The following is a 27,735-nucleotide window of genomic DNA, read 5'->3' on the forward strand; positions in this document are numbered from 1 at the left end:
CAAATAGGTGTCAAGAAGTGGTTTTAAACAACATGAAGCTGCCACCAAATATTGCTCGCAATGGTGCTCTAAGAGAAAATGTTTTCATGATGGTGGTTTGTATTGAGCTGAAAATTCCTTTATTCCTGGTGGGGAAGCCTGGCAGTTCTAAATCTTTAGCTAAATCTATTGTGGCTGATGCAATGCAAGGTGCTGCATCACGTTCGCCATTATTCAGAAAACTTAAACAAGTAATTATTAAATACCATAGTGTGACATTTTGTATATTTGTTAATGTTGCTTATTAGATTCAGCTGTTTTCATACCAATGCAGCCAGCACTCTACTTCAGAGAGCATATTGGAAGTGTTTAAGAGTGCTGCAAAATTTCAAGAGAAAAAAGAAAGTCAAAGTTCCGTCTCTGTAGTTGTATTAGATGAAGTTGGATTAGCTGAGGATTCACCAGCACTTCCTTTGAAAGCTTTGCACCCATTACTTGAAGATGGAACAGCTGGAACTGGTGATGTATGTTATTTATCTATAATTTGTATTAATGCTACTGATATACTCCAGGATATGTATATAGGTAACTAAAATTATTAATTTAAAATGAAGTAGGGATCTCTACAATAAAAGGCAATGAAACAAGAGATGAATAATGGAATTACAGTGTAGCATAACTTGGTGAAGTGTCCCTACTTTGGCATTGAACAAAATAATTGTTATAGCTAATGTGTCAAAGTAAGGACTTTCCCACCGAACTATGCTGTAATACCATCATTTATCTCTTGTTTCACTACTTTTTATTGCATAGATCCCTATAGCTACTTCATCTTTTTAAATTGACAAATTTTTAAAATACTAGTTTTTAGTTTTTTGTTGTGGGATAGTTAGCTACAGTGTAACCTGTGACTGTTCTATTAGAATATCATGCATGTATGACTGTTGTATTAGAGTGACTATTGTATTAGAGTATCTCGAGTCGGACAAGGGGTGTGCAGCTAGCTACGTAGATCAATAAGGGGTGAGGTCATCTTGTTTACTGTTAAGTAAATAGCTAGATTGTTAAGAGGTGTGATCTCTGTACTCTATTGTTATTAGTCATGCTAGATCTGTGTGGTCACGAACCTATCATGAACAGGACCCTGATTGCAAAGTTGCAGATATATCTAGCTAGTATACCTCTTATAGTAGCACCCATACTGAAATGCTTCTCAAATCTAGCCCTGAAATAATTCTGTGGCATCTAAATGTGCTGCTGAAAGAAAACGTTGATACTGAAAATTAATGCCTCGATCAAGACACACGATAGTGTGTCGTGCGGCCCAAGAAGCCGACGCGCCACACCGTGAGTATATTAACAGGAAGAAAGAAAACGCAATTTTCACACCTATGTAGCTCTGTGATTCCTTATCCGATTGGAACCAAATTTGCTAGAGACGTGCCGCCCAGTTAGGGGAGTCTACATACCAAATTTGAAGAAAATCGCTTCAGCCATTTCCGAGATACGAGCGAACAAAATTTCGTTTTAATTTCTTCGTTTTTTTTCTTCTTCATCTTCTTCATTTCGCACATTTCGCAAAATTCGCCATAAAACACGAATGCGTGCTCGGATTGGGCTGAAATTTGGCACACTTAAAGGGCTCATTAAGGCGGATCTCCGTACCAACTTTGGTAGGAATCCGATGAACATTCACGGAGTTATGACCGAGTATTTGCGTAAAATAAGGTCGGAGGTCTGTCACGCCTACAGGGTAAACCCCTTGGAGGAATCAGTTGAAAATTGATATGTAGATGGAGCAACCATCGTAGGAGTGCCTTTTTGTGGTTTGAAAGGAATCGGGATAAAGACCATGGAGATATGACACAAAATCCAACCTGTGTCAAAATTACGCGATCGATTTTTATGAACAAAAAAACTATTAGTTTTCGTGTCTACCAGGCAAACCGCTTAGAGCAACGAGCTGAAAATCAGTATGTAGCTGAAATAATCATCATAGAAAGTTCTTGCAGTAGTACAGAAGAATCGCAGTACAAATCACTGAGTTATGATTCGAAAAGCAACTACGTGCAGCAAATGCGAGATCGAGATACTCCAATAGAACAGTCACCCTAATAAAGCATTCAGCTGCATGTATGATTTACTCAGTTATATTACATTGCAAGTTATTCTGTAGGGAATTCAGCTACAAACAAGTCACCCTGTAGTCAGATCAGCTAGAAGAAGGTACCTAATAGAGAGTTCAGCTACAAAGAAGCCATCATGTAGAGAGTTCAGCTCAAATAAATCACCCTGTAGAGAATTCAGCTACAAACAAATTGCCCTGTAGAGAGATCAGCTAGAAGAAGTTACCTTGTAGAGAGTTCAGTTACAAAGAAACAATCATGCAAAGAGTTTAGCTCCAAACAAATCACCCAGTAGAAAGTTCCGCTATGAACAGATCACACTGTAGAGAATTCAGTTAGAAACAAGTCATCCTGTAGAGAGATCAGCTAGAAGAAGTTACCTTGTAGGGAGTTCAGTTACGAAGAAACAATCATGCAAAGAGTTTAGCTGCAAACAAATCACCCAGTAGAAAGTTCCGCTATGAACAGATCACACTGTAGAGAGTTCAGTTAGAAACAAGTCATCCTGTAGATAGATCAGCTAGAAGAAGTCACTTTGTAGAGAGTTCAGCTACAAAGAAACCACCATGTAAGAGAGTTCAGCCGCAAACAAATCACCTGTAGAGAGTTCAGCTAGGAACAAGTCACCCTGTACAGAGATCAGCTAGAAACAAGTCATCCTGTAGAGAGTTCAGCTAGAAGAAGTTACATTGTAGAGAGTTCAGTTACAAAGAAACTACCATGTAGAGAGTTCAGCTGCAAACAAATTGCCCTGTAGAGAATTCAGCTACAAACAAATCACCCTGTAGAAAGATCAGCTAGAAGAAGTTAACTTGTAGAGAGTTCAGCTACAAACAAATCACCCTGTAGAGAGTTCAGCTAGAAGAAGTTACATTGTAGAGAGCTCAGTTACAAAGAAACCACCATGTAGAGAGTTCAGCTGCAAACTAATCACCCTATAGAGAATTCAGCTACAAACAAATCACCCTGTAGAGAGTTCAGCTAGAAACAAGTTACACTGTAGAGAGATCAGCTAGAAACAAGTCACCCTGTAGAGAGTTCAGCTAGAAGAAGTCACATTGTAGAGAGTTCAGCTACAAAGAAACTACCATGTAGAGAGTTCAGCAGCAAACAAATTGCCCTGTAGAGAATTCAGCTACAGACAAATCACCTTGTAGAAAGATCAGCTAGAAGAAGTTACCTTGTAGAGAGTTTAGCAACAAACATATCACCCTGTAGAGGGTTTAGCTACAAACAAGTCACCCTGTAGAGAGTTCAGATAGAAGAAGTTACATTGTAGAGAGTTCAGCTACAAAGAAACTACCATGTAGAGAGTTCAGCAGCAAACAAATTGCCCTGTAGAGAATTCAGCTACAGACAAATCACCTTGTAGAAAGATCAGCTAGAACAAGTTACCTTGTAGAGAGTTCAGCTACAAACAAATCACCCTGTAGAGAGTTCAGCTACAAACAAATCACCCTGTAGAGAGATCAGCTAGAAGAAGTTACATTGTAGAGAGTTCAGTTACAAAGAAACCACCATGTAGAGAGTTCAGCTGCAAACAAATCACATTATAGAGAATTCAGCTACAAACAAATCACCTTGTAGAAAGATCAGCTAGAAGAAGTCACATTGTAGAGAGTTAAGTTACAAAGAAACTACCATGTAGAGAGTTCAGCTGCAAACAAATCGCCCTATAGAGAATTCAGCTACAAACAAATCACCCTGTAGAAAGATCAGCTAGAAGAAGTTACCTTGTAGAGAGTTCAGCTACAAACAAATCACCCCGTAGAAAGTTCAGCTAGAAACAAGTCACCCTGTAGAGAGATCAGCTAGAAACAAGTCACCCGTAGAGAGTTCAGCTAGAAGAAGTTACATTGTAGAGAGTTCAGCTACAAAGAAACTACCATGTAGAGAGTTCAGCAGCAAACAAATTGCCCTGTAGAGAATTCAGCTACAGACAAATCACCTTGTAGAAAGATCAGCTAGAACATGTTACCTTGTAGAGAGTTCAGCTACAAACAATTCACCCTGTAGAGGGTTCAGCTACAAACAAGTCACCCTGTAGAGAGTTCAGCTAGAAGAAGTTACATTGTAGAGAGATCAGCTAGAAACAAGACACCCTGTAGAGAGTTCAGCTAGAAGAAGTTACATTGTAGAGAGTTCAGCTACAAAGAAACTACCATGTACAGAGTTCAACTGCAAACAAATTTCCCTGTAGAGAATTCAGCTACAAACAAATCACCCTGTAGAAAGATCAGCTAGAAGAAGTTACCTTGTAGAGAGTTCAGCTACAAACAAATCACCCCGTAGAAAGTTCAGCTAGAAACAAGTCACCCTGTAGAGAGATCAGCTAGAAACAAGTCACCCGTAGAGAGTTCAGCTAGAAGAAGTTACATTGTAGAGAGTTCAGCTACAAAGAAACTACCATGTAGAGAGTTCAGCAGCAAACAAATTACCCTGTAGAGAATTCAGCTACAGACAAATCACCTTGTAGAAAGATCAGCTAGAACAAGTTACCTTGTAGAGAGTTCAGCTACAAACAATTCACCCTGTAGAGGGTTCAGCTACAAACAAGTCACCCTGTAGAGAGTTCAGCTAGAAGAAGTTACATTGTAGAGAGATCAGCTAGAAACAAGACACCCTGTAGAGAGTTCAGCTAGAAGAAGTTACATTGTAGAGAGATCAGCTAGAAACAAGACACCCTGTAGAGAGTTCAGCTAGAAGAAGTTACATTGTAGAGAGTTCAGCTACAAAGAAACTACCATGTACAGAGTTCAACTGCAAACAAATTGCCCTGTAGAGAATTCAGCTACAAACAAATCACCCTGTAGAAAGATCAGATAGAAGAAGTTACCTTGTAGAGAGTTCAGCTACAAACAAATCACCCTGTAGAGAGTTCAGCTAGAAACAAGTCACCCTGTAGAGAGTTCAGCTAGAAAAAGTTACATTGTAGAGAGTTCAGCTACAAAGAAACTACCATGTAGAGAGTTCAGCTGCAAACAAACAAATTGCCCTGTAGAGACAAACAAATCACCCTGTAGAAAGATCAGCTAGAAGAAGTTACCTTGTAGAGAGTTCAGCTACAAACAAATCACCCTGTAGAGGGTTCAACCACAAACAAGTCACCCTGTAGAGAGTTCAGCTAGAAGAAGTTACATTGTAGAGAGTTCAGCTACAAACAAATCACCCTGTAGAGAGTTCAGCTAGAAACAAGTTACGCTGTAGAGAAATCAGCTAGAAACAAGTCACCCTGTAGAGAGTTCAGCTAGGAGAAGTCACATTGTAGAGAGTTCAGCTACAAAGAAACTACCATGTAGAGAGTTCAGCAGCAAACAAATTGCCCTGTAGAGAATTCAGCTACAAACAAATCACCCTGTAGAAAAATCAGCTAGAAGAAGTCACCTTGTAGAGAGTTCAGCTACAAACAAATCACCCTGTAGAGAGTTCAGCTACAAACAAGTCATCCGGTAGAGAGATCAGCTAGAAGGACCACCTTGCAGAGAGGTTAGCTACAAAGAAATCACCCTGCTTCATCTTTTCTTCTTCCTGTAGTAAAGAAAAAATGACAGGTTAAAAAGCCCGAAAGCCGTTTATGGCCGGCTTTGGGGTATACAAATACAAAAAGAAGTGAAATCTAATCCAAAACAGCCAAGCTGTAAAAAAAGAGTGCGGCCCTGAGAAAGGCTATGGTGAAAAAAGATGTGAAATCCAAGGTGGCGGCCAAGAAATGGCTGTGATGGTAGGTTAATGGTAAAAATTTTAATAACAACAATTCAGGTGAATTTGGTGCCGCTTGGTCTTGGCACAAAATTCACCTGACTTGTCGTTATTAAAATTTTTACCATTAACCTACCATCACAGCCATTTCTTGGCCGCCACCTTGGATTTCACATCTTTTTTCACCATAGCCTTTCTCAGGGCCGCACTCTTTTTTTACAGCTTGGCTGTTTTGGATTAGATATGGTTTCGTTGGATGAAGAAGACAGGCAGCCTGATTGAAGATGAAAGAAAAGACAAGGTGCAGAGGGCCTACACTTGTCAAAATCTCAAAAGGCACATCCCACTGGTGAATTTGGTATTGTGGCATAAAATGGTGGCCATGTGCTGCTTTGTTTGGCCTCTAGCCTTGTGGCTGTGGTGTGTCAGTGAGATTAAAATTTGAGTTTTGGCAATTTTTAAAAGATTTCTATATCTGGCCAGCTGTAAGTGTTTTGTCAGATTTAATGCTGTATTATATATTATATAGGCTAGTACCATAAAGGTAATTTTCATTGTGCAAGATGTCTCTAGGATAAGTTTCAGAGGTGGAATTTTGGGTGGCATGTAAAAGTTTTGAGGCAATCCCTACTACCGTTTGATATTTAATGTATTAATTTAAAAATGAAGTAGGGATGCTAGCAATAAAAAGCAGTGAAACAAGCAATGAATTATTATTAAAGCATGCATGGGTGTGGTACTGGGTGTTATATAGAATTACATGTACGTTATAATCATCAGCACGAACAGGCGCACCAATCGTACAGTTGTGCCTTCATTCACAGGTAAATCGATCCCCGGTTAGTTTATGTCTCTAGGCCTCGTAGTTTTCTCAAACATTAATTATTAATTAATTTATTTATGTAATTTTAACTGCATTTCATATTATTCTTAGTACTTGGTTGTATAATTATTATAATACATGTACAGCAGCATTAGTACAGATGAAAAAAATTACTTGTGCGTGTATTGAAGGCCTACTGGCAACCAGTGCCAGTAGCCTGAGTGCAATTAATTTAAAAGTACATTATTTTGCATGTATGTAAGATTAACTAAAATCAGTTATTGGACCACGGTTACAACAATTAGTACATGGACAAAAATAATGATAGGTACAAGGGTTGTCAGAATCAAAATTAAGTACAAAATGATGCCATAAAACATTTCTAACTTTATTCTTAATTACATTGATTGGAAGGGATAGATCAATTGTAAGTAAAGAGTTCGAAAGTCTGGGTAATCTTCTGAAATAAAAATTCATTATGTAATTTCTTGGAGAGAAAATAGTCATTAATTTGTTGTGTGACGATGATCTGGTGCTGCTAGTAGTAAATGATACGTAATCTAAAATATTGAAAGCTGCACTAGGATTTTTTAAAGAGTTGATAAAGAAACAAATGTCATAAAAATCAAGTTGGTACATTAGAGGTAACATATTCAGGTTAAGGAGATGTTGCTTGTAATCAATAATGTAGTTATTAAGAATAAATTTAGTCGCTCTTCTTTGAAGATTTTTAATAGTAGTTATGTCTTTCAGTAAATAGGGATGCCAGACTTGTGAACAGTAAGTTAGTTTGGATCTCACAAATGAAAAATATAATATTTTCTTAGCATGAATTGGAAGGGAAGGGGAACTTTTGAATGTTCAATGGATAAGATTGAAACTTTTGTAAGCTTTACTAAGAATTTGGTCATAGTGTGCAGACCAGGATAAAGTTGATGTGACCATGATTCCTAGATCTTTATGAGTTGCTGTTGTGGCAAGTCCAGTGTCTCCAAGCTAGTATGAAGTAGGGGTCATTCCATGTCAAATCAACCAGGAATTTAGGGTCATCTCTCAGATTTTGACAAAACTTGGTGTGTTTGTAGTACCTGTGGTGCTTATCACCCATACCAATTTTTAGCCCCACACACCACATAGTTTCTGATTTACAATCACAAATATTTTGAATATTTCATGGTCCATCTGTAGATACAAAATCAATCGTAACTTTGCACTGTGTCAATATGTTTAAACACAATTTTCACTGATGGAAGACTGCTGATTGACCTTTCCAGTGATCCCTAAATTATGGGATATCTACTTAATTATGATTTGAAAACTTTAATCCTTTATATGTCAAAAATTGCTACTTGAAATTCTTCGAATTTTTTGATGAAATTTTTGTAGTGGGACCACAATGGGCTTAAGAGTTATAATAAATTATGTTGTTGTATGCAGTGGAAGTTTGTAGTCTATTATTGCTGTATGGGAGTGTACACCTCCAATAACCACTCACAACAAGGTCATGACAAGTTTGTCTTACAGAGTGAAGGTGTCTAGGTACAGTGCAGCCTGTATTAGTGACCACCTGTATTGAAAGACCACCTATGTGCTGCAGTTCTATAAATGGATATTAATGTATGGCACCAAAGTATCAACAGTTTCTAGCAAATCCAAAAATGGTCCTTATTAGACAGGTGGACTTTAAATTACAGATCTAACCACCATGTGTCCATATAACATAGCATGTGAATGTTACATGATCTCTTTAGAAATACCTTCTTAAGTTGAATCCCACAGTATTTAAGTTGCATATGTGGCTGCATAGGTACGTATACAACAGAACTCAAAAAGGATACCAGGACACCTTGATAACCAGGTGCCTGTTTATAGTCCCACTCTAGTAGTACAATAATATATATAGACCAAGATGCTGCTGTGGCTTCTGTGATATGAACACTTTATTATTATGGTCCTAGGAATGAAGTGGGTTTTACCGTATACTGTACATGCATTACTTGCACCTCAATATGTGAAATTAATTACTAACTTACTTTACATTCATGACCACTTTGAAGATCAAGTCATAAATTCATGTACATACTCACACAGGGGAGGTGAACATGTTGACCACATTTTCATGTGTATTTAACATTTGCTTGTACTGATCTTCAAAGCGTGAATGCAAAATACTTTGAAAAACCATTTTTAGTAATGACAGTACTATAAATCACACATTGAGACACTTCATAGTATAAAACTTCTTGGTACAAGTAATGAATCTACTGTATACAGCGTATTCCTTGGACCATAGATAAGGTGTTTATTTTTGAGAAACCACAGACTTTCCTTGGGTCCAATTGTATCTAGAATTATTAAGTGAGATCATGAACACATAAGGTGTCCGTGTATCCTTTTCGAGGAGGTCTGTTGTACCTACGCAGCCATGTACGTAATTTGAATAGTGTGGAGTGGGGCTAAGTATGTAAGTGCACTATGGTGGGATTTGACTTAATAAAGTATTTTCAAAGGGATATGTTTTTGGATACATCATTTAAAGTACACCTATCTAATAAGGACCATTTTTGGATTTGCTGGAAAGGGTTAATGCTTTGGTGCTGCACATTAATATCCAATTAGATAAACTGCAGATAGGTGGTCTTTCAATACAGGTGGTCACTAATACTGTACCAAGACACCTTCACTCTGTAAGACAAACTTGTCATGGCCTTGTAAGTGGTTATTGGAGGTGTACACTCCCATACGGCAATAATAGACTGCAAAATTCCACTGCATTCGACAACATAATTCATTATATATCTCTTGAGCCCATTGTGGTCCCACCACAAAAATTTCATCAAACATAGACCATGATCCAATCATTATTCATAAAAGAATTCGAAGAATTTCAAGCAGCATGTTTTTAAATATAAAGGATTAAAGTTTTCAATAAAGTACTTTCAAATCATAATTAAGTAGATATCCCATAATTTAGGTATCACTGGAAAGGTCAATCAACAGTCTTCCATCAGTGAAAATTGTGGTTAAACATATTTACACAGTGCGAAGTTATGATTGATTTTGTATCTACAGATGGACCAATTTTTCATGAGATATTCAAAATATTTGTGGTTGTAAATCAGAAACTATGTGGTGTATGGGGCTAAAAATTTGCATGAGTGATAAGCACCACAGGTACTACAAACACACCAAGTTTCGTCAAAATCTGAGAAGTGACCCTAAATTCCTGGTTGATTTGACAAGGAATGACCCGTAGGCAATTTAAGGTGGTAACGTAGTAAAAAACATTTGGGTACACCAAAGTATAACTGATTGTTGAGGCTCCAGTGGTAAAGCACATTTAGGTCCTCCTGTAACTTTGCAGAGTCAGAGGTGTTACATATCCTTCTGTGGCACTTGGTATCATCAGCAAACAAAAACATTTTGGTAACTTAACAAGCAATGGGAGATCATTAATAAATATAAGAAATAACAGTGGGCCCAATATGCTTCCTTGTGGCACTTCTGTGAGGACTGGTAATACATCTGATAATTGATTGTTAATTCTTACACATTGTATCCAGTTAGAAAGATAGCAGTGAAACCATTTCCATAGATTACCAATTATGACAATATTGAAGAGCTTTGCTAGAAGTTTATGCATGAGGAATATATTAACTATAAGTCTAGCATTGTTTGTGTGACTTCAGAGTGTTATCCCCGTATGTATATAGAGCTTCTCAAGACCCTACCTGTTCTATTGATCTAATTTTTAGCCAAATAAATTTATATTAAAGTATAATAGTTCTTGATATATAATTGGACTAAGTGACGTAATAAATACACCGGCAAACCTATCGACCAATTAATTTTCTAGATTAAATACAATTGGATGCTAAGAATCGCTCACACATTTTGGTAGAAATGTTACACTGTGTACAATATTGTAACACTAACTGAATCAAGATAGGAAAAAAATTTTTTATTTGAATAGAAATTTCTTGTGTAGGTAGCAAAGCTATGAATTCTATAAATTGAGGAAATTTTGTACATATGCAGTACTGTTTCTTTGTAGTCTATTTCAAATACATAGCAATAAATTATAATCTAATCCAAAACAGCCAAGCTGTAAAAATAGTGTGTGGCCCTCAAAAAGGCTATGGTGAAAAAAGATGTGAAATCCAAGGTGGCGGCCAAGAAATGGCTGTGATGGTAGGTTAATGGTAAAAATTTTAATAATGACAATTCAGGTGAATTTTTGTGCCACTTGTTTCACATCTTTTTCCACCATAGCCTTTTTGAGGGCCACACACTTTTTTACAGCTTGGCTGTTTTGGATTAGATTTCACTTCTTTTTGTATTTGTATACCCCACTATGGCCAGCTTTGGGACTTTTTTAACCTATCTTTTTTTCTTTACCACAGGAAGAAGAAAAGATGAAGTAGATGTACTTTAAATATTTTATCAGTAAATGTACAAATTATATATATAATACATATATTAATTACAGAAATCTCCATGGTGGTTTCTTTGTAACTGAACACTTTACAAGGTGACTTCTTCTAGATGCTCTCTCTACAGGGTGAATTGTTTGTAGCTGAACAATTTACAAGGTAACTTCTTCTAGCTGATCTCTCTACAGGGTGATTTGTTTGTAGCTGAATTCTGTACAAGTGATTTGTTTGCAGCTGAGTTCTTTACAGAATGGTTTCTTTGTAGCTGAACTCTCTACAAGGTAACTTCTTCTAACTGATCTTTCTACAGGGCAATTTGTTTGTGGCTGAATTTTCTACAGGGTGATTTCTTTGCAGCTGAACTCTCTACATGGTGATTTCTTTGTAGCTGAACTCTCTACAAGGTAACTTCTTCTAGCTGATCTCTCTACGGGGTGATTTGTTTGTAGCTTAATGATCTACAATGTAACTTCTTCTAGCTGATCTCTCTACAGGGTGATTTGTTTGTAGCTGAATCCTGTACAGGTGATTTGTTTGCAGCTGATAGGGACCCGCCGATTATGCTGGCATAATTATGAGCATAATAGGTGCCTGAAAGCATTGAGCATAATGCTAACATAATAGGTAGAATATTTGTGCAATAGTATGAATTCTTGCTTATAAAAATAGCTATCACAAAAAGATCGATATACTCTAATAGAACAGTCAGTAACCCTAATAGAACAATCATATAACTGACTGTTCTATTAGAGTATATCGATCTTTTCTGTGATATACATTTTGACAAGTAAGTTTGTGCTTCAGCCACTTATTATTTATCCATAAATTGGAAATTATTACTAGAGCATGGGAATTGAAGCATAAATAATTGGGCATAATTTGAGCATAATGGGTAAGTATTGAGCATATATTTAAGCATAATAGGTAAATTTTTGAGCAGTGCAGCATAGCATAATAGGTAAAATTATGAGCATAATCGGCGGGTCCCTAGCAGCTGAGCTCTTTACAGAATGGTTTCTCTGTAGCTGAACTCTCTACAAGGCAACTTCTTCTAACTGATCTTTCTACAGGGCAATTTGTTTGTGGCTGAATTTTCTACAGGGTGATTTCTTTGCAGCTGAACTCTCTACATGATGGTTTCTTTGTGGCTGAACTCTCTACAAGGCAATTTCTTCTAGCTGATCTCTCTACAGGGAGATTTGTTTGTAGCTGAACTATCTACAAGGTAACTTCTTCTAGCTGATGTCTTTACAGGGTCACTAGTTTGTAGCTGAATTCTCTACATGGTGGTTTCTTTGTAACTGAACTCTCTACAAGGTAACTTCTTCTAGCTGATCTTTCTACTGGGTGATTTGTTTGTAGCTGAATTCTGTACAGGTGATTTGTTTGCAGCTGAGCTCTTTACAAGATAACTTCTTCTAGCTGATGTCTCTACAAGGTCACTAGTTTGTAGCTGAGCTCTCTACATGGTGGTTCTTTGTAACTGAACTCTCTACAAGGTGACTTCTTCTAGCTAATCTTTCTACAGGGTAATTTGTTTGAAGCTGAACTCTCTACAAGGAAACTTCTTCTAGCTGATCTCTCTACAGGGAGATTTGTTTGTAGCTGAACTCTCTACAGGTGATTTGTTTGCAGCTGAACTCTCTACATGATGGTTTCTTTGTAGCTGAACTCTCTACAAGGTAACTTCTTCTAGCTGATCTCTCTACAGGGCGATTTGTTTGTAGCTGAACTCTCTACATGGTGATTCCTTTGTAGCTGAACTCTACAAGGTGATTTCTCCTAGCTGAACTATCTCTTTCCATAGTTGCATGAACTCCCTACAAGGTAACTTCTTCTAGCTGATCTCTCTACAGGGTGAATTGTTTGTAGCTGATCTCTCTACAGGGTGACTTGTTTGTAGCTGATTTCTATACAGGTTACTTGTTTCTAGCTGATCTCTTGAATTCTCTTCAGGGTGACTGCTCTATTAGGATGACTGCTCTATTAGAGTATCTCGATCTCGCACTTGCTGCACCAAGTTGGATTTCGTGTTATAACTCCGTGGCTTTAAGTCTGATTCTTCTACACCATCGATGAGCCTTTCTAAGATGATTACTCCATCTGTGTAACGATTTTCAAAGCATTACCCCAAGTGGTTTATCTGGTAGGCGTGGCAAGCAGTCGTTTTTTATTAGCTAATCTCGATTGCGTAATTGTTACACACTGTTGGTTTTTTCGTTGTATCTTCCTGGTTTTTAGTTCAATTTCTTTCAAACCACAAAAGGTTTGAGGTTCAATAGTTAACCTATTCACCCATCGATTTTCAGCTTCTTTCATACGCGGTTTACCCTGTAGGCGTGACAATATATTGGTGTTATTTTTCGTGAATAATCGCTCATAACTCTTTGCCTGTTATCGTATTCCAGCCACAGTTGGTACCGAGATGCGCCTTTATACCCCCCTTCTGTGTGCCAAATTTCAAGGCAATCGGATATGACGTTCGCGTTTTATAGCAGTTTTTGTAAGTATGCGACAAAAGGAAGCAAAATAAGAAGAAAAACAAAGAAACTAAGCCAATTTTTGAAGTCGAATATCTCGGGAACGCGTGAAGCGATTTCGCTCAAATTTGGAATGTGGAGTGCTGAAGTTGGAGGGCATTTCCACAGCAAAAATCGTCGTGTTTCATCAAGGAAGCACAGAGCTACGGAGGTGCGAAAATTGCATTTTCTTTCTTCCTGTCAATATACTCACGGGTGTTGCGCGCCGGCTTCTTGGGCCGCACGTCACACTACCGTGTGTCTTGATTTAGACACATATCTCTCTGTGTATTTTTCTTGTATAGAATTCAGAAAGAGTGGCTTTTGTTGGAATTTCAAACTGGGCTCTAGATCCAGCTAAGATGAACAGAGGAATCATGGTAACACGAGATGATCCTGGTGTGAATGAATTAGTTTTGAGTGCTAGGTGAGAGATAACAGTACATGAATGTTCAAATAATGAATTAATTTTAATTTTTAGAGGAATTTGCTGTTCAAGTGATAAAGAAAATGCATGCGAAATATTGGAGACTTTTTTTGAACCTTTTGCTACAGTGTACATGAAAATATACAGGGAACAAACAGAAAATGCTGCAAAGGAGTTCTTTGGACTTCGCGATTTTTACAGGTATGTACATCAGTGTGAAAATGAAGAGTTTAAATTAAACAGTTGTGTATTTCCTAGTTTAATCAAAATGATGTATGGAATAACTCAGAGAACTGGAAAGTCTTTGACTATGAACCAACTTCAACATTGCTTAAAAAGAAATTTTGGTGGAACTAATGGTGTAAATGAAATTGTTGAGCGGTTTCTGAAGAGTATTCCAGCTAGCTTAATAAGAACTGAGCATTATGCTAGTGATGTTGAAGTAATGTTGTATAACTGCATTTTACTTAAAGTGATAATGTACTCTTTTACAGAGCTATCCATGTGATTCGTATGAACTAATAAAAACTAGTCTTCAATTAAAAGATAGATCTTGGAATGGGTAAACATAACGTGATATATTTGACAATGTGTGCATACAACTTTTACATAGGGAAACTCGATATGTATTGTTTCTCACGGAAAACTATAGTGCACTGAGAATATTACAGCAAACTGATCTTCTGGACCATGATCCACTGATTCTCTTTGGTAGCAGTTTTCCAGAAGATGTCAGTTATACACAGGTAATTGCTTCATAGCCATATGCTAGTCATTCTGTGAACTGTATTTATATGACAACAAATTAAACAGGTTGTGAAAAGGGTGCAGCTTCTTCAAAAAACCAGGGTAAAAAAGATGTGAAATCAAAGGTGGCAATCAAGAAATGCCTCGGACTGTGATAGTAGGTTAATGGCATAAAATTTAATAATGACAAATCAAATACTGTAATAACAACAATTCAGGTAATTTGTGTTGCCTCCCTCAAGTTTTACTACTTTCAACACCAAATTCACCTGAATTATCATTAAAAATTTTCTATTAACTCACCATTTTTTGGCTGCCACTTTCGATTTCAGATCTTTTTTCACCCTGGATTTTTGGGAGGGCCACACACTTTTTCACAGCTTGGCTGTTTTGGTGTAGATATCACTTCTTTTTGTAATTGCACCTAGGTTTGGGGCAACCATTTTACTTGTTTTTTATCTTTACCACAGGAACAAGAGAAAAGATTTGTTATCTATTTTGCGTGTCTTTATTTGAACTGTTTTGTTGTCTATGTAATACATTAACCATGGCTATGAGGTGTATTACACTTATATACACCCCGACCCTGGAATCAGAGAAAGTTTACTATTGATAAACCCTGAGATGAAGCCGAGGGATTCATCAACAATAAATTTCCAATGACTGAAGAAGAGGGGTGTATATTTGTGTAATACACTAAAGTAAACTATGGTTCATATAATATATACCATGTGTCTAAATTAACCTGCACTACACATAGTACTAACAACCCATACGCATACAAATAAACTTAATTAAAAACTTACACTTAATTTGCCATAGTTTGGCATGGTAGACATTCTGGTAGCTTTCCTTTCACGATAGTTACAATCAATTGTGGGACTTAGCAATTTTCATATATCCTTAGAACTTGGACTTAGTAATCTCCATATATCCCTAGGACTTGTCCGTTCATATCAACAAATATAGGAACAATGTTACCTGCTGCCATTCATTATTAAAGTCATCAGGTATGTTTATAAAATGAATCCAGTGGTTGAACTCTTGCTAGTTGGGGTGATCAGAGTAGCAAAGGCTATTGGCCTGAGCTGGCTTTGACAATTAATTGTACTGGCACCCACCATAGGCTATTTGCCTACTTGTAGGCATGACAAGCATTTTTTTTTAAAGTTTGCCTTGCTCAAACAGTGGCGTGAGAAGCAAACTCTGCCCAATCCTGTGATGATGAAAATGTTGCTATTAATTGTGCAGGGGCGGATCCAGGACCTGGCAAGGGGAGGGGCACAAACGGGCAAGTCACTTGTAGGTGGTCACGTTTATAGGCCAGATCATCTTGTTAATTGCTGCATTTTTGGAGCAGCAAATAATACATCTCTTAGTAGTATCTCACTGTTGATTTTTTACCATTTTGGCCTTTGCAGAAGGCTGTGAAGTCTTTCTTAAACAACAGCAACACGATAATTATTTTTAGAGGCTCTTAGTACGCACAAAGGTGCTGGGTGACGCATTTCATAGTTAGTTTGACTTTGGTTCGCTTTAGTAGCAGGAGAATTCGTAATAAATGCTAGTAAAATGTGTATATTTCGTGAGTTTAATAAGCTGATCTTGCCTGGCATAAAGTTTAGTGTTTTAATCAGAAATATGGCTCCTCCACAAGGTGAGTGGGGGGGGTGCATTTGCCCCAAATGCCCCATCCTGGATCCGCCATTGTTGTGGACATGCATCGGTGCCATGTGCCTCAAACCACAGGTGAATATGCATAGATATTATATACTACATACCCAGGATTGCGTACTAACTTCATTAACACTTATCAACACACCACTTCACGTTGTACCTCAATATATGGTCTTCTTTTAGTTGTTGTAAACGCTTCCTGTGAAACTGTCTGCCTCCTGGCATTTTTATAATTTTAACCTCTTCAAAGTTTAGTAGCCAGTAAAAGGATACACTAGAACACCACTCAATAGATTGAATTACCATTAAAATGCTTGAAATAAAGCATGAGTGTTGTGAAAGTGATTTTACAAGCCCGGGGCCAAACTTAGTGATATTTCACCACCATATTTCATCAGGTAATGACTCAGAAAACCAGGCTACGATCATCATGGCTATCTTAAACTGTCCATCTGTATCCACTTAACCAACAGTGTCATAGTAAGTGACATCTTTAGCAATTTAACAATAGCTGAGAGCCCCAAACACCTTCCGAGCAACACGAAGTGGGTACCACTGTTGTACCATTCAACTCGACCCATTTACCGGCTTTGTTAGAGGGTAGCAGATAAGATGCGGTAAAGCCCCAGTACTATGCCACCTAGGAAAACTCACTTGAGCTGTAGACATATATACAAAGGAAGGAGTACAATGCGGAATGTTCCTTTGAAAACTGGTGGTACACAATCCCAGGTATGTAGTATAATCTATGGTATATATATATCTTACCTAACTGGAGGTGAGTATATATGTGAGTATATGCTCACCTGTTTCCAGGTAGGTGTAAATATATGTACTCACCCGTGGTTTGACCTAAATATATACCTGATGGCACGTTTGAAGTTTTGGTATGTATGTAATAGTTATACCACCAGCATGAGTGCTTTGCCTGATATATATGCACGTGCCTGAGGGCCGCAGGCCTGAGGGTAAGTGTGTATATACAGGCAAAGTACAAGTGCCGTGGTATAACTAATATGTTCTACTTTAACATGCAGACTTAACTATTTGACAAAATCTTTAGTTGTTATGCTCTCTTCTTATGTAGGGAACCAAGTAAGCTGTGATTGTGGGATTCAATTTTAATGCATCAAACAGTAGTTTGATTTTACTTTTGCTAATATAACAATTTTAAGAGACTAGTGTTATTATGTTACTTTAATTACTACATTACAAAAGTAGAAAAAAAACTACTGTTGATGTATTAAAATTGAATCCCACAATCACAGGTTTTTGGCAAAATTCAATCCCACAATCACAGCTTGCTTGATTCCCTATATAAGAGAAGAGGATAACAGTATAACATCAAAGAAATCCGATGATTTCTGGATATAGTGTGCACTCCTATTAGGTGTGCAATGTCTCAAGTTAACAAGATATCTAATCCAAAACAGCCAAGCTGTAAAAAGTGTGCGGCCCTCAAAAAGGCTATGGTGAAAAAAGATGTGAAATCCAAGGTGGTGGCCAAGAAATGGCTGTGATGGTAGGTTAATGGTAAAATTTTAATAACAACAATTCAGGTGAATTTTGGTGCCGCTTGGTCTTGGCACAAAACTCACCTGAATTGTCATTATTAAAATTTTTACCATTAACCTACCATCACAGCCATTTCTTGGCCACCACCTTGGATTTCACATCTTTTTTCACCATAGCCTTTTTGAGGGCCGCACACTTTTTTTTACAGCTTGGCTGTTTTGGATTAGATTTCACTTCTTTTTGTATTTGTATACCCCAAAGTCGGCCTATGGCCGGCTTTGGGGCTTTTTTAACCTATCTTTTTTCTATACCACAGGAAGAAGAAAAGATGAAGCAGATGTTAAATACTTTAAATATTTCTGAATTTATCAGTAAATTTACAAATTATATATATAATACGTATATTTATTACAGAACTCTCTGCATGGTGGTTTCTTTGTAACTTAACACTCTACAAGGTGACTTCTTATAGCTGATCTCTCTACAGGGTGAATTGTTTGTAGCAGAACTATCTACAAGGTAACTCTTCTTCTAGCTGATCTCTCAACAGGGTGATTTGTTTGTAGCTGAACTATCTACAAGGTAACTTCTTCTAGCTGATCTCTCTACAGGGTGATTTGTTTGTAGCTGAATTCTGTACAGGTGATTTTTTTGCAGCTGAACTCTTTACAGAATGGTTTCTTTGTAGCTGAACTCTCTACAATGTAACTTCTTCTAGCTGATCTTTCTACTGGGTGATTTGTTTGTGACTGAATTTTCTACAGGCTGATTTGTTTGCAGCTGAACTCTCTACATGGTGGTTTCTTTGTTGCTGAACTCTCTACAAGGTGAATTCTTCTAGCTGATTTCTCTACAGGGTAATTTGTTTGTAACTGAACTTACTGAAGTCTGTACAAGGTGCTTTTTTGTAGGTGATCTCACTGCAGGTTGATTTGTTTGTAGCTGAACTCACTAAAGGGTGATTTGCTTGTAGCTGAACCCCTTACATTGTGTCTAGTTTCTAGCTACTAGCTGATCTCTCTACAGGGTGATTTGTTTTGTAGCCAATCTCTCTACAAGGTGATTTGTTTGTAGCTGATCTCTCTGCAGGTTGATTTGTTTGTAGCTGAACTCTCTATAAGGTGATTTGTTTGTAGCTGATCTCTCTGCAGGTTGATTTGTTTTAGCTGAACTCTCTACAGGGTGATTTGCTTGTAGCTGAACTTACATTGTGTCTAGTTTCTAGCTGATCTCTCTACAGAGTAATTTGTTTGTAGCTGAACTCCTTACATTGTATCTAGTTTCTAGCTGATCTCTCTACAGGGTAATTTGTTTGTAGCTGATCTCTCTACAGGTTGATTTGTTTTAGCTGAACTCTCTACAGGGTGATTTGCTTGTAGCTGAACTCCTTACATTGTGTCTAGTTTCTAGCTGATCTCTCTACAGGGTAATTTGCTTGTAGCTGAACTCCTTACATTGTGTCTAGTTTCTAGCTGATGTCTCTACAGGGTGATTTTTTTTGTAGCTGGACTCTCTACAGGGTGATTTGTTTCTAGCTTATCTCTCTTCAGGGTGATTTGTTTGTAGCTGACCTCTCTTCAGGGTGATTTGTTTCTAGCTGATTGCTCTACAAGGTGATTTTGCTTGTAGTTGAACTCCTTACATTGTGTTTAGTTTCTATCTGATCTTTCTACAGGGTGATTTGTTTGTAGCTGATCTCTCTACAAGTTGATTTGTGTGTAGCTGATTTCTCTGCAGGTTGATGTGTTTGTAGCCAATCTCTTTACAGGGTAATTTGTTTGTAGCTAAACTCTCTATAAGGTGATTTGTTTGTAGCTGATCTCTCTGCAGGTTGATTTGTTTTAGCTGAACTCTCTACAGGGTGATTTACTTGTAGCTGAACTCCTTACATTGTGTCTAGTTTCTAGCTGATGTCTCTAAAGGGTGATTTTTTTTTGTGCCTGAACTCTCTACAGGGTGATTTGTTTCTAGCTTATCTCTCTACAGGTTGATTTGTGTGTAACTGATCTCTCTACAAGCTGATTTGTTTGTAGCTGATCTCTCTGCAGGTTGATTTGTTTCTAGCTGATCTCTCTACAAGTTGATTTATTTGTTGCTGATCACTCTAAAGGTTGATTTGTTTGTAGCTGAACTCTCTGCAAAGTGTTTTGTTTGTAGCTGATCTCTATACAGGGTAATTTTTTTGTAGCTGAACTCTCTCCACAGTGACTTGTGTGTAGCTGAATTCTCTAGAGAGTGACTTAAGAACTCTCTACAGGGTGCATGACTTGTTTATAGCTGAACTCTCTTCAGTGTGACTTGTAATGTTCTGAATCTCTACAGTGATGTATTTGTAGCTTAACTCTCCCAGGGTGACTTGCTTCTTGCTGAACTGTCTATAAGATTAACTGTTTGCAGCTGAACTCCCTACAGAATAACTTGTAATGTAATAGAATTCTATAATGGAGTAAATGAATTAGCTGAATGCTCTATTAGGGTGATTGTTCTATTAGAGTATCTCGATCTCGCATTTGCTACCCGGATTTGGCTTTCGAATCATAACTCAGTGGTTTGTAATCCAATTCTTCTGTACTACTGCAAGGACTTTCTATGAAGAGTATTCCAGCTATACACCGATTTTCAGCTCATTGCTCTAAGCGGTTTGCCTAGTAGGCGTGAAAACTAATACATTTTTATTCCTAAAAATCAATCGCGTAATTGTGACACAGGTTGGGTTTTGTGTTATATCTCCGTGGTCTTTATCTCGATTCCTTTCAAACCACCAAAAGGCACTCTTACGATGGTTACTCCATCTACATTGCAATTTTCAACTCATTCCATGAAGCGATTTACCCTGTAGGCGTGACAACAAATCGATCTTGTTTTACGCGAATAATCGGTCATAACTTCTGAACCATTCATCGGATTTGCACCAACTTTGATGCTAGGATTTGCCTTTGGACTCCCTTTCTGTGTGCCACATGTCAAGGCGATTGGAGCACGCGTTTGCGTTTTATAGCAATTTTTGCAAGTGTGCGAAAAGACGAAGAAGAAAAAAAAAACGAAGAAAAAAACGAAACTTTGGCCGCTCGTATCTCGGAAATGGCTTGAGTGATTTCCTTCAAATTTGGAATGTTGACTCCCCTAACTCTGCAGCAAATTTGGTTTCAATCGGATAAGGTATCACCGAGATACAAAAGTGTGAAAATGACGTTTTCTTTCTTCCTGTTAATATACTCACGTTGTGGCGTGCCTGCTTCTTGGGCCGCACGACACACTACTGTGTGTCTTGATATGTGCTGGTGGCAGTGAGTATATCAAGATATACGTACTGGTAGCAGTGTGTATATATCATTCACATTGTGAGTCAGTGCAATATGTGATATATGTGCATTGGCTTTCCTTTGATCTGAGGTGTGAAAGTGGTACATATATGTGACCGAATTTTGGAAAACCATCAATATATGCACAGCAGTACTTTTCAATAAAACGCATTTAAAAGCTATGGGCAAAAATGCAAGCTCCAGAAAAAAAATGCAAGTGTTTATTGCCTCGCTGGCAGTGGCGTAGCCAAGGGGGGGGCAAGGGGAGGCATTTGCCCCCCTGTCACTAAGTGATGTTTTTTAAAATTTCCGTCACAAGCTTTCCAGTAACTGACACGCATCCCAAATTACTGTTTGTGCGCTACTACACGAGTGCACACAACATTCAACTCGTTTGTGAATGGTGATAATAATACGATGATTTCTTGCGCGTTACAAGCAATTAATAAAACGATGCGCTAAAAATAAGATATGCCCCAATCCCCAGGGATTCCCCGTGTAGACTATGCTTTAAGGCGAACGAAAATATTAGACACAATTCTATATTTAGCCTACACTATTCACGTGATAGTGCATTTTTTGAATCTAAAGACAGATCAGGGATGACCCGCTCAAAGTGACTTGGCAAGAGTCGCAACTCAGAAGTGACAAGTCATATGCAATGATGCTACAAACCTACGAGGTGATAAAGTGTTAACTTTATTTTCCCGAGTTAATCACACTGGATCTTCGTACAGTGTAGTGACATGCCAGGTTAATTTTGTTCACTTTGTCAGTCAGTCAGATGATCCGTCACAAGTTTACAAATTCTGCTAACAGGAAAGGTATAGAGTTGGGATTTCGTGCCAATACATGGCGTTTGAATTTCGCCCGCTGAAGTGAGTGAGCTCGTCATACTATGCCAGTGTACTAGGACTGTAGCACAGACTATGGCTGACGTAAGTAACTGCGACACATTGTATTTGTACTAAAATATTCACAATATAGTTCTACTGGATTTTGGACGAATTTGTTGGAGTACAGTTGTGGCACGTGCGATGATGCTCGACGAAAATATTTCCATTGATAAGTGATAACTGCATGGTAGCAATCAGTAATAAAGTAGTTATGTAGCTAGTTACATAAGCTGTATAATAATACAACACCATATGTTGGCTAGCCCGTCATTGGGTCATTAGCCTTTTGTGCAATTATGAACAATGTCGAGTGTTTTGTGGGGGATGCCTGCCCCCCCACCACCGTCTGGCTAGCTACGCCCCTGCTCGCTGGTGGGCGAATTAAGCCACCAATGGATAAATCCTAGACATCATCATGTTCGCCTGCCCATGGAGAGTACAAAAATCTTTGTTTCATCTCCATATATGAAAAGATTCCAAAGTTACAGATGTTTGTTTACGTTGCAGTGATAAAAGAATTTAGTGACGATCGTTTTTCAGTGAATTTACCTTCCTTCTTGAACAAGGAAGTATGCCTGGGGCAAATTCATGGCAAACACAATGAGCCAAGATTCAATTCTGTATGTTGTTGTATCAGTAGGCTATGATGGTTTATGTAAGCGCCTGTAGATCCTTTTCTTGATAGCTTCAGAATCTGTACATATCAAATTATTTGCTCGTCCGGCTGTCTAGTGCCGTATTTCCAATGCTGCTTAACTTAGGAAGCTGAAACTTGGATAGTCCATTCCTCTGTCCCTGTAGAAAACAAAGAACAAATAAAAGTCATTTTGAAAATTGTGTGGATATCGACGGTTTTCTAAAATTAGGTCACATATATACAAGTACACAAAACATTGGAACTTTCAACTAGAGTAGGGACCATAGCACATCGATAAAAAGTACTGAAACAAGCTGGAGTAGTGCATGATATTAAGCCACAGTAAACCAATAAGAAGTGTTATATCCCTACTATGCTCAAGATACCATAATGGAGTAGGGATATGACACTCCTTATCGTTTTACTGTGATTTAATGCCATGCACTACTCCAGCTTATTTCAGTATCTTATCGATATGCTATGGTCCCTCCCTACTCTAGTTGAAAATTCAATTTTTGCGTACAGTGGAACCTCAGTTATCTGGACCCCACTTATCCGGATTCTCGGTTAACCGAACCATGGAAGTGACTGCTCTATTAGAGTAGTGACTGTTCTATTGGGTAGTTGAAAATATAGATATTTTCAAAAATTTTCTTCATACTATTATAAGGTTATTTATACACAGTTTCAGAGATATGGACTTTTCAGACTTATGGACTACCTCTGGTCCCAAGGGGTCCAGATAACTGAGGTTCCACTGTACTTGTTTGTTAACTTTTTTGTATAATAAAATTATTATGACTGGTAAACCCATGCATACCGCATTAAAAGAAAGAAATGGTGCCACATGCCCCAGCTATCATTATCATCTGAAAAGTGAAGTATCCATTATGCTTCGTTGTCGGCTATGTTCAACCCATTACACAGCATTACAAAGCAAGAACTGTTTGAAAAGCACCTCTGCAATTAAAGTAGCCACTATGAAAAATACAAACAGTTTCCATTACGAAGGGAAGCCATCACCCGCTGCTGCCAAATTGACACCTTTCACTGTCAGCAAAGATAAATGGGACACAAAGGAGGACACCGATAAGTCCATGAAGAATGCTTTGTACGTACTACGGTATGCCAAAAGGTATTTGTCCAGCTGAAGTGACATCTAACAGTGAAAAAATCAAGCCAGCCTCAGCTGTTATCAAATTATACTTGTCTGAAGGCATCAGTCAGTTGCTCAGTTAGTCAGTCACTAGAAAATTCTATTTAATAAAGTTTAAAATTTTATAGTGACTTATTGAAAACATTTTGGGTCGATCCGAAGACTTGTTTGGGCTTAGTTTACCTAACCAATACTGCTTCATTGTCATCAGGGAAAAGTGAAGCTGGTGATGTTTTTTCATGGGCCACGACCAAACCTTTGTGGTCCCTACTATACAGTACATATATGATACCATAATCATGTGGAACTTCAAACATGCCATGGCCACCAGGTGTATATTTAGGCATATAACCCTCAAACCACAGGTAAGTACATATATGCCTACTTGTGAGTATATATGTAGTAATTGTAACATGAGCACGAGTGTGGGCCATCATGCTCATGCGCATATTTTAGGCAAATCACAAGTGCCCATGTTACAACTAATATATTCCACTTGGGTGACTCACTTGCAAGTGTGAGAAACTGCAGTAATACTTTCCAAGTGTATCATACACTATGATAGTAGTGTATAGTAGGGACCACAAAGGAGTAGGCATGGTCCATGAAATAACATCACCCAAAAACCAGCTTCAATTTTCCCTGATAACGATGAGGCAGCATTGGTTAGGTAAAACTAAACCCAAACAAGCTTTCAGATCGACCCGAAACGCTTTCAAGAAGCTGTTACAGAATTTAAAAAAATAGTTTATTTAAGGTGGCGCTGAACCGATTAAGGGCAGCCGCACAAAGTTAATTGTACAGCATGTTTGTGGTAATGTGCGAACAAACGCGGAAATTCATAGACCACAGCAAAGCATCTTAGTTGATTAACAGAACAAGCTCTTTCAGACCACCCAGCTACTTTCGTTGATACAACTAACGTTATTCATGCTTTAAAACTATTAGCTTGTTACAACTCTGGTTAATTCACTGGCGAACGGCACCAGATGCCATCATGCGATTACTGTTATACGGACCGCGCCCTGATTAGCCACACCGTCTCCTTTCTCGCTAAATAACTTCAAAATTATGCACCACAGACCATCAAAATTTGGTATAGGCATTGGGTAAGCAATACTCTACAATAGTACACTTCGGAATTTTGTGATTCGGGTTTGATGGAGTTGTTAGCCAATGTTGTAGCCCACGGGTGTGCGTTTTCACTACTTTCCATGTTGTTATCAGTGAAAAGGAAAGCATAGAATTGTTCTACAAGGTGATAAATGGTTGGAACAGAAGTGGCTTAGTGCTAGGTTGTTCATTGGTCAAGTTATTTAAAAAAATTGGGTTAAAACTTCAGAATTTTATAGGTGAAAAATGAAGGCGTGTTATTTCATGAAACTTTGTATCCTAAACTAAAGCATCACAGGCTATCACAACAGCTTTTAAGGTGTAGATTAAGTTGTACACTAGCAAAGTTTTGGGCCACCCTAAAATAGCTCATTAAGTGTGTGGGTTGAAACAAATTGTTCTGTGCGGCTGGTCAACGCCACCTTAACAGAATTTTCTACTGACTGACTGACTGATGCCTCCAGACAAATGTAACTCGATAATGGCTAAGGCTACAGGCTTGATGTTTTCACTGTTCGACATCCCTTCGGCCTGAGAGGTGCTTTTTGGCATACCGCAGTACATACAATGCATTTTTCATGAAGTTACCAGTGTCTTCCTTTGCGTCCCATTCATCTTTGCTGACAGTGAAAAGTGTTGATTTGGTGATAGCACATGATGGCTTTCCTTCATAACGGAAATCATCCGTATTTGTCATAGTGGCTATTTTGATAGCAGAGGTGCTTTTCAAACAGTTCTTGATTCGTACTGCTGTGTAACAGGTTGAAAATAGCTGACAACGAAGCGTAATGGATACTTCACTTTTCAGATGATAATTGATATAACTGGTGTGCATGGCACCATTTCTTTCTTTCGATATGCGTGGATTGCAGAGGTGCTTTTCGAACACTTGTTGATTCAAAATGTTGCATAACAGGTTGAACATAGCTGACATACCATAATGGAAATGCACAGTAGGGATATAACACTTCTTATTGTTTTACTGTGATTTATATCGTCCACTACTCCAGCTTGTTTCATTACTTTTTATCAATGTGTTATGGTCCCTACTCTAGTTGAAAATTCCAAATTTTTCTGTGTACTTGTTTATTTGGGACTATGTGAATTTTGATTGTGGATAACAATGTAAGAGCAACAACAAGGCATTGCTGAGAGGTTGAACATAAGTGTATCGACACAGGCATGCAGATCGCTTCAATTGTGGGTATGCAATTAAACACAGGAAGCCCAAATGCGAGTTGAGCAGCTCATAATGAAGCTTAAGTGCACTATAAAGTACTTACTATACTAGCCATGAATAAACTAAAGAAGTGAATATGTTTACAGCACTATAATGGCCTAGTCAATTAAGCACCGTGCCCAGTCACTATGGGTGCATGCCAGGTATCAAAACAGCAATAATTATGAAGACGATTCGAGTGCACAAAACGACTTACTTTACTAGCCATGAATAAACTAAAGTAGTGAATATGTTAATTAAATGCTACACCCAGTGTCTGGACATTGCCACATGACTAGAATGTAATCAAAACAGCAATATAAGCTAACCTGTGAGCTTCTTCATTCAGTAAAACAGTGAACTATCTTCTTCTCCAAGTCTACAACTTATCTCAAAACTAAACCCACTATTGATCCTGTGAAGTGCCACTATATCAAAGCAGAGGAGATCACACAATTTCATCAAAGAAATCAGATGATTTCTGAGAATGCTTGGAATGCATTAATGAGAAATGGAGGCAGTTATGTCCCTCCTGGGAGGGATATATCTTGTATATACTACCTCCATTTCTCGTGGAGAGATATAACTTGTATATACTACCTCCATTTCTCATTAATGCATTCCTGAACACTGATAGCAGTGCTATTATACCACTTATACCCCTTCTTTTCCCTTTGAAATGAGATGTGAAAGTGGTATATAGATAAACTCACCTGTAGTTAGGTAAGTATTTATATATTCATCTGTGGTTTGAAGCACATGACACTAATGTGTGTCATTCCTATTACCAGGTAAATAGCCCGCAGCGGGTGCCAGTACAATTAGTTACCAAGCCGGCTCAGCCTTTGCCATGCTGGGCAATCAATCACCCCAGCCAGTAAGAATCCAACCACTGGATTCATTTTATAGACATATGCTATGACTTTGATGATGGGTGGTAGCAGATAATGTTGCTCCTATGTGTGCTGATATGAACAGACAAGTACTGGCTATATACGGGGATTACTATGTCCCACAATTGACTGTCACTACCATTTTGAGCAAGCTAACTCACAAGCAAAAGACTACTAGGGTGTCCATACCAAACTATGGCAAATTAAGTGTAAGTAGTTAATTTAGTTTGTGTGTATGGGTTGTTAGTATGCTGTGTAGTGTGGGCTAATTTAGACACATGGTAATATAGCTGAAATCTCTACAGGATGACTTGTGATAGAGCTGAAATCTCTTCAGGGTAACTTGTAATGTAGCTGAACTCTCTACAGAGTACTTGATAACACAGCTGTACTCTCTTCAAAGTGACTTATTCATAGCTGAACTCAGTATAGGGTGACTAAGTTGAACTCTGCAGGGTGGCCTGTATCATAGCTGAGAGTGACCTTTATGAAGTTGAATGCTTTAATAGTAGTCACTATTAATAGGATGACTCCACTATTAGAGTATCTCAATTACACACTTGCTACTCATAGT

General features: G+C 38.0%; 1 protein-coding gene across 2 annotated transcripts in view; it reads left to right on the forward strand.

Moving 5' to 3' along the window:
- The window catches only part of LOC136251028 (E3 ubiquitin-protein ligase rnf213-alpha-like), a 175,978-nt gene that overhangs the window by 137,352 nt on the left and 10,891 nt on the right, over window positions 1–27,735 (forward strand). The window contains exons 40-47 of one of the 2 annotated variants that reach the window (XM_066043410.1): window positions 8–230; window positions 288–503; window positions 13,885–14,006; window positions 14,061–14,207; window positions 14,265–14,448; window positions 14,501–14,568; window positions 14,620–14,752; window positions 14,820–14,923. In XM_066043410.1, the coding sequence (XP_065899482.1) occupies window positions 8–230; window positions 288–503; window positions 13,885–14,006; window positions 14,061–14,207; window positions 14,265–14,448; window positions 14,501–14,568; window positions 14,620–14,752; window positions 14,820–14,870 (1,144 nt within the window). In that variant the 3' untranslated portion in view covers window positions 14,871–14,923. Of the gene's footprint in view, window positions 1–7; window positions 231–287; window positions 504–13,884; window positions 14,007–14,060; window positions 14,208–14,264; window positions 14,449–14,500; window positions 14,569–14,619; window positions 14,753–14,819; window positions 14,924–27,735 lie in introns of those variants that run through there. The other variant, XM_066043409.1, reaches the window with a different exon arrangement.

Source organism: Dysidea avara, chromosome 3 (genome assembly GCF_963678975.1).
Source record: "Dysidea avara chromosome 3, odDysAvar1.4, whole genome shotgun sequence".
NCBI classification, from domain to species: domain Eukaryota; kingdom Metazoa; phylum Porifera; class Demospongiae; order Dictyoceratida; family Dysideidae; genus Dysidea; species Dysidea avara.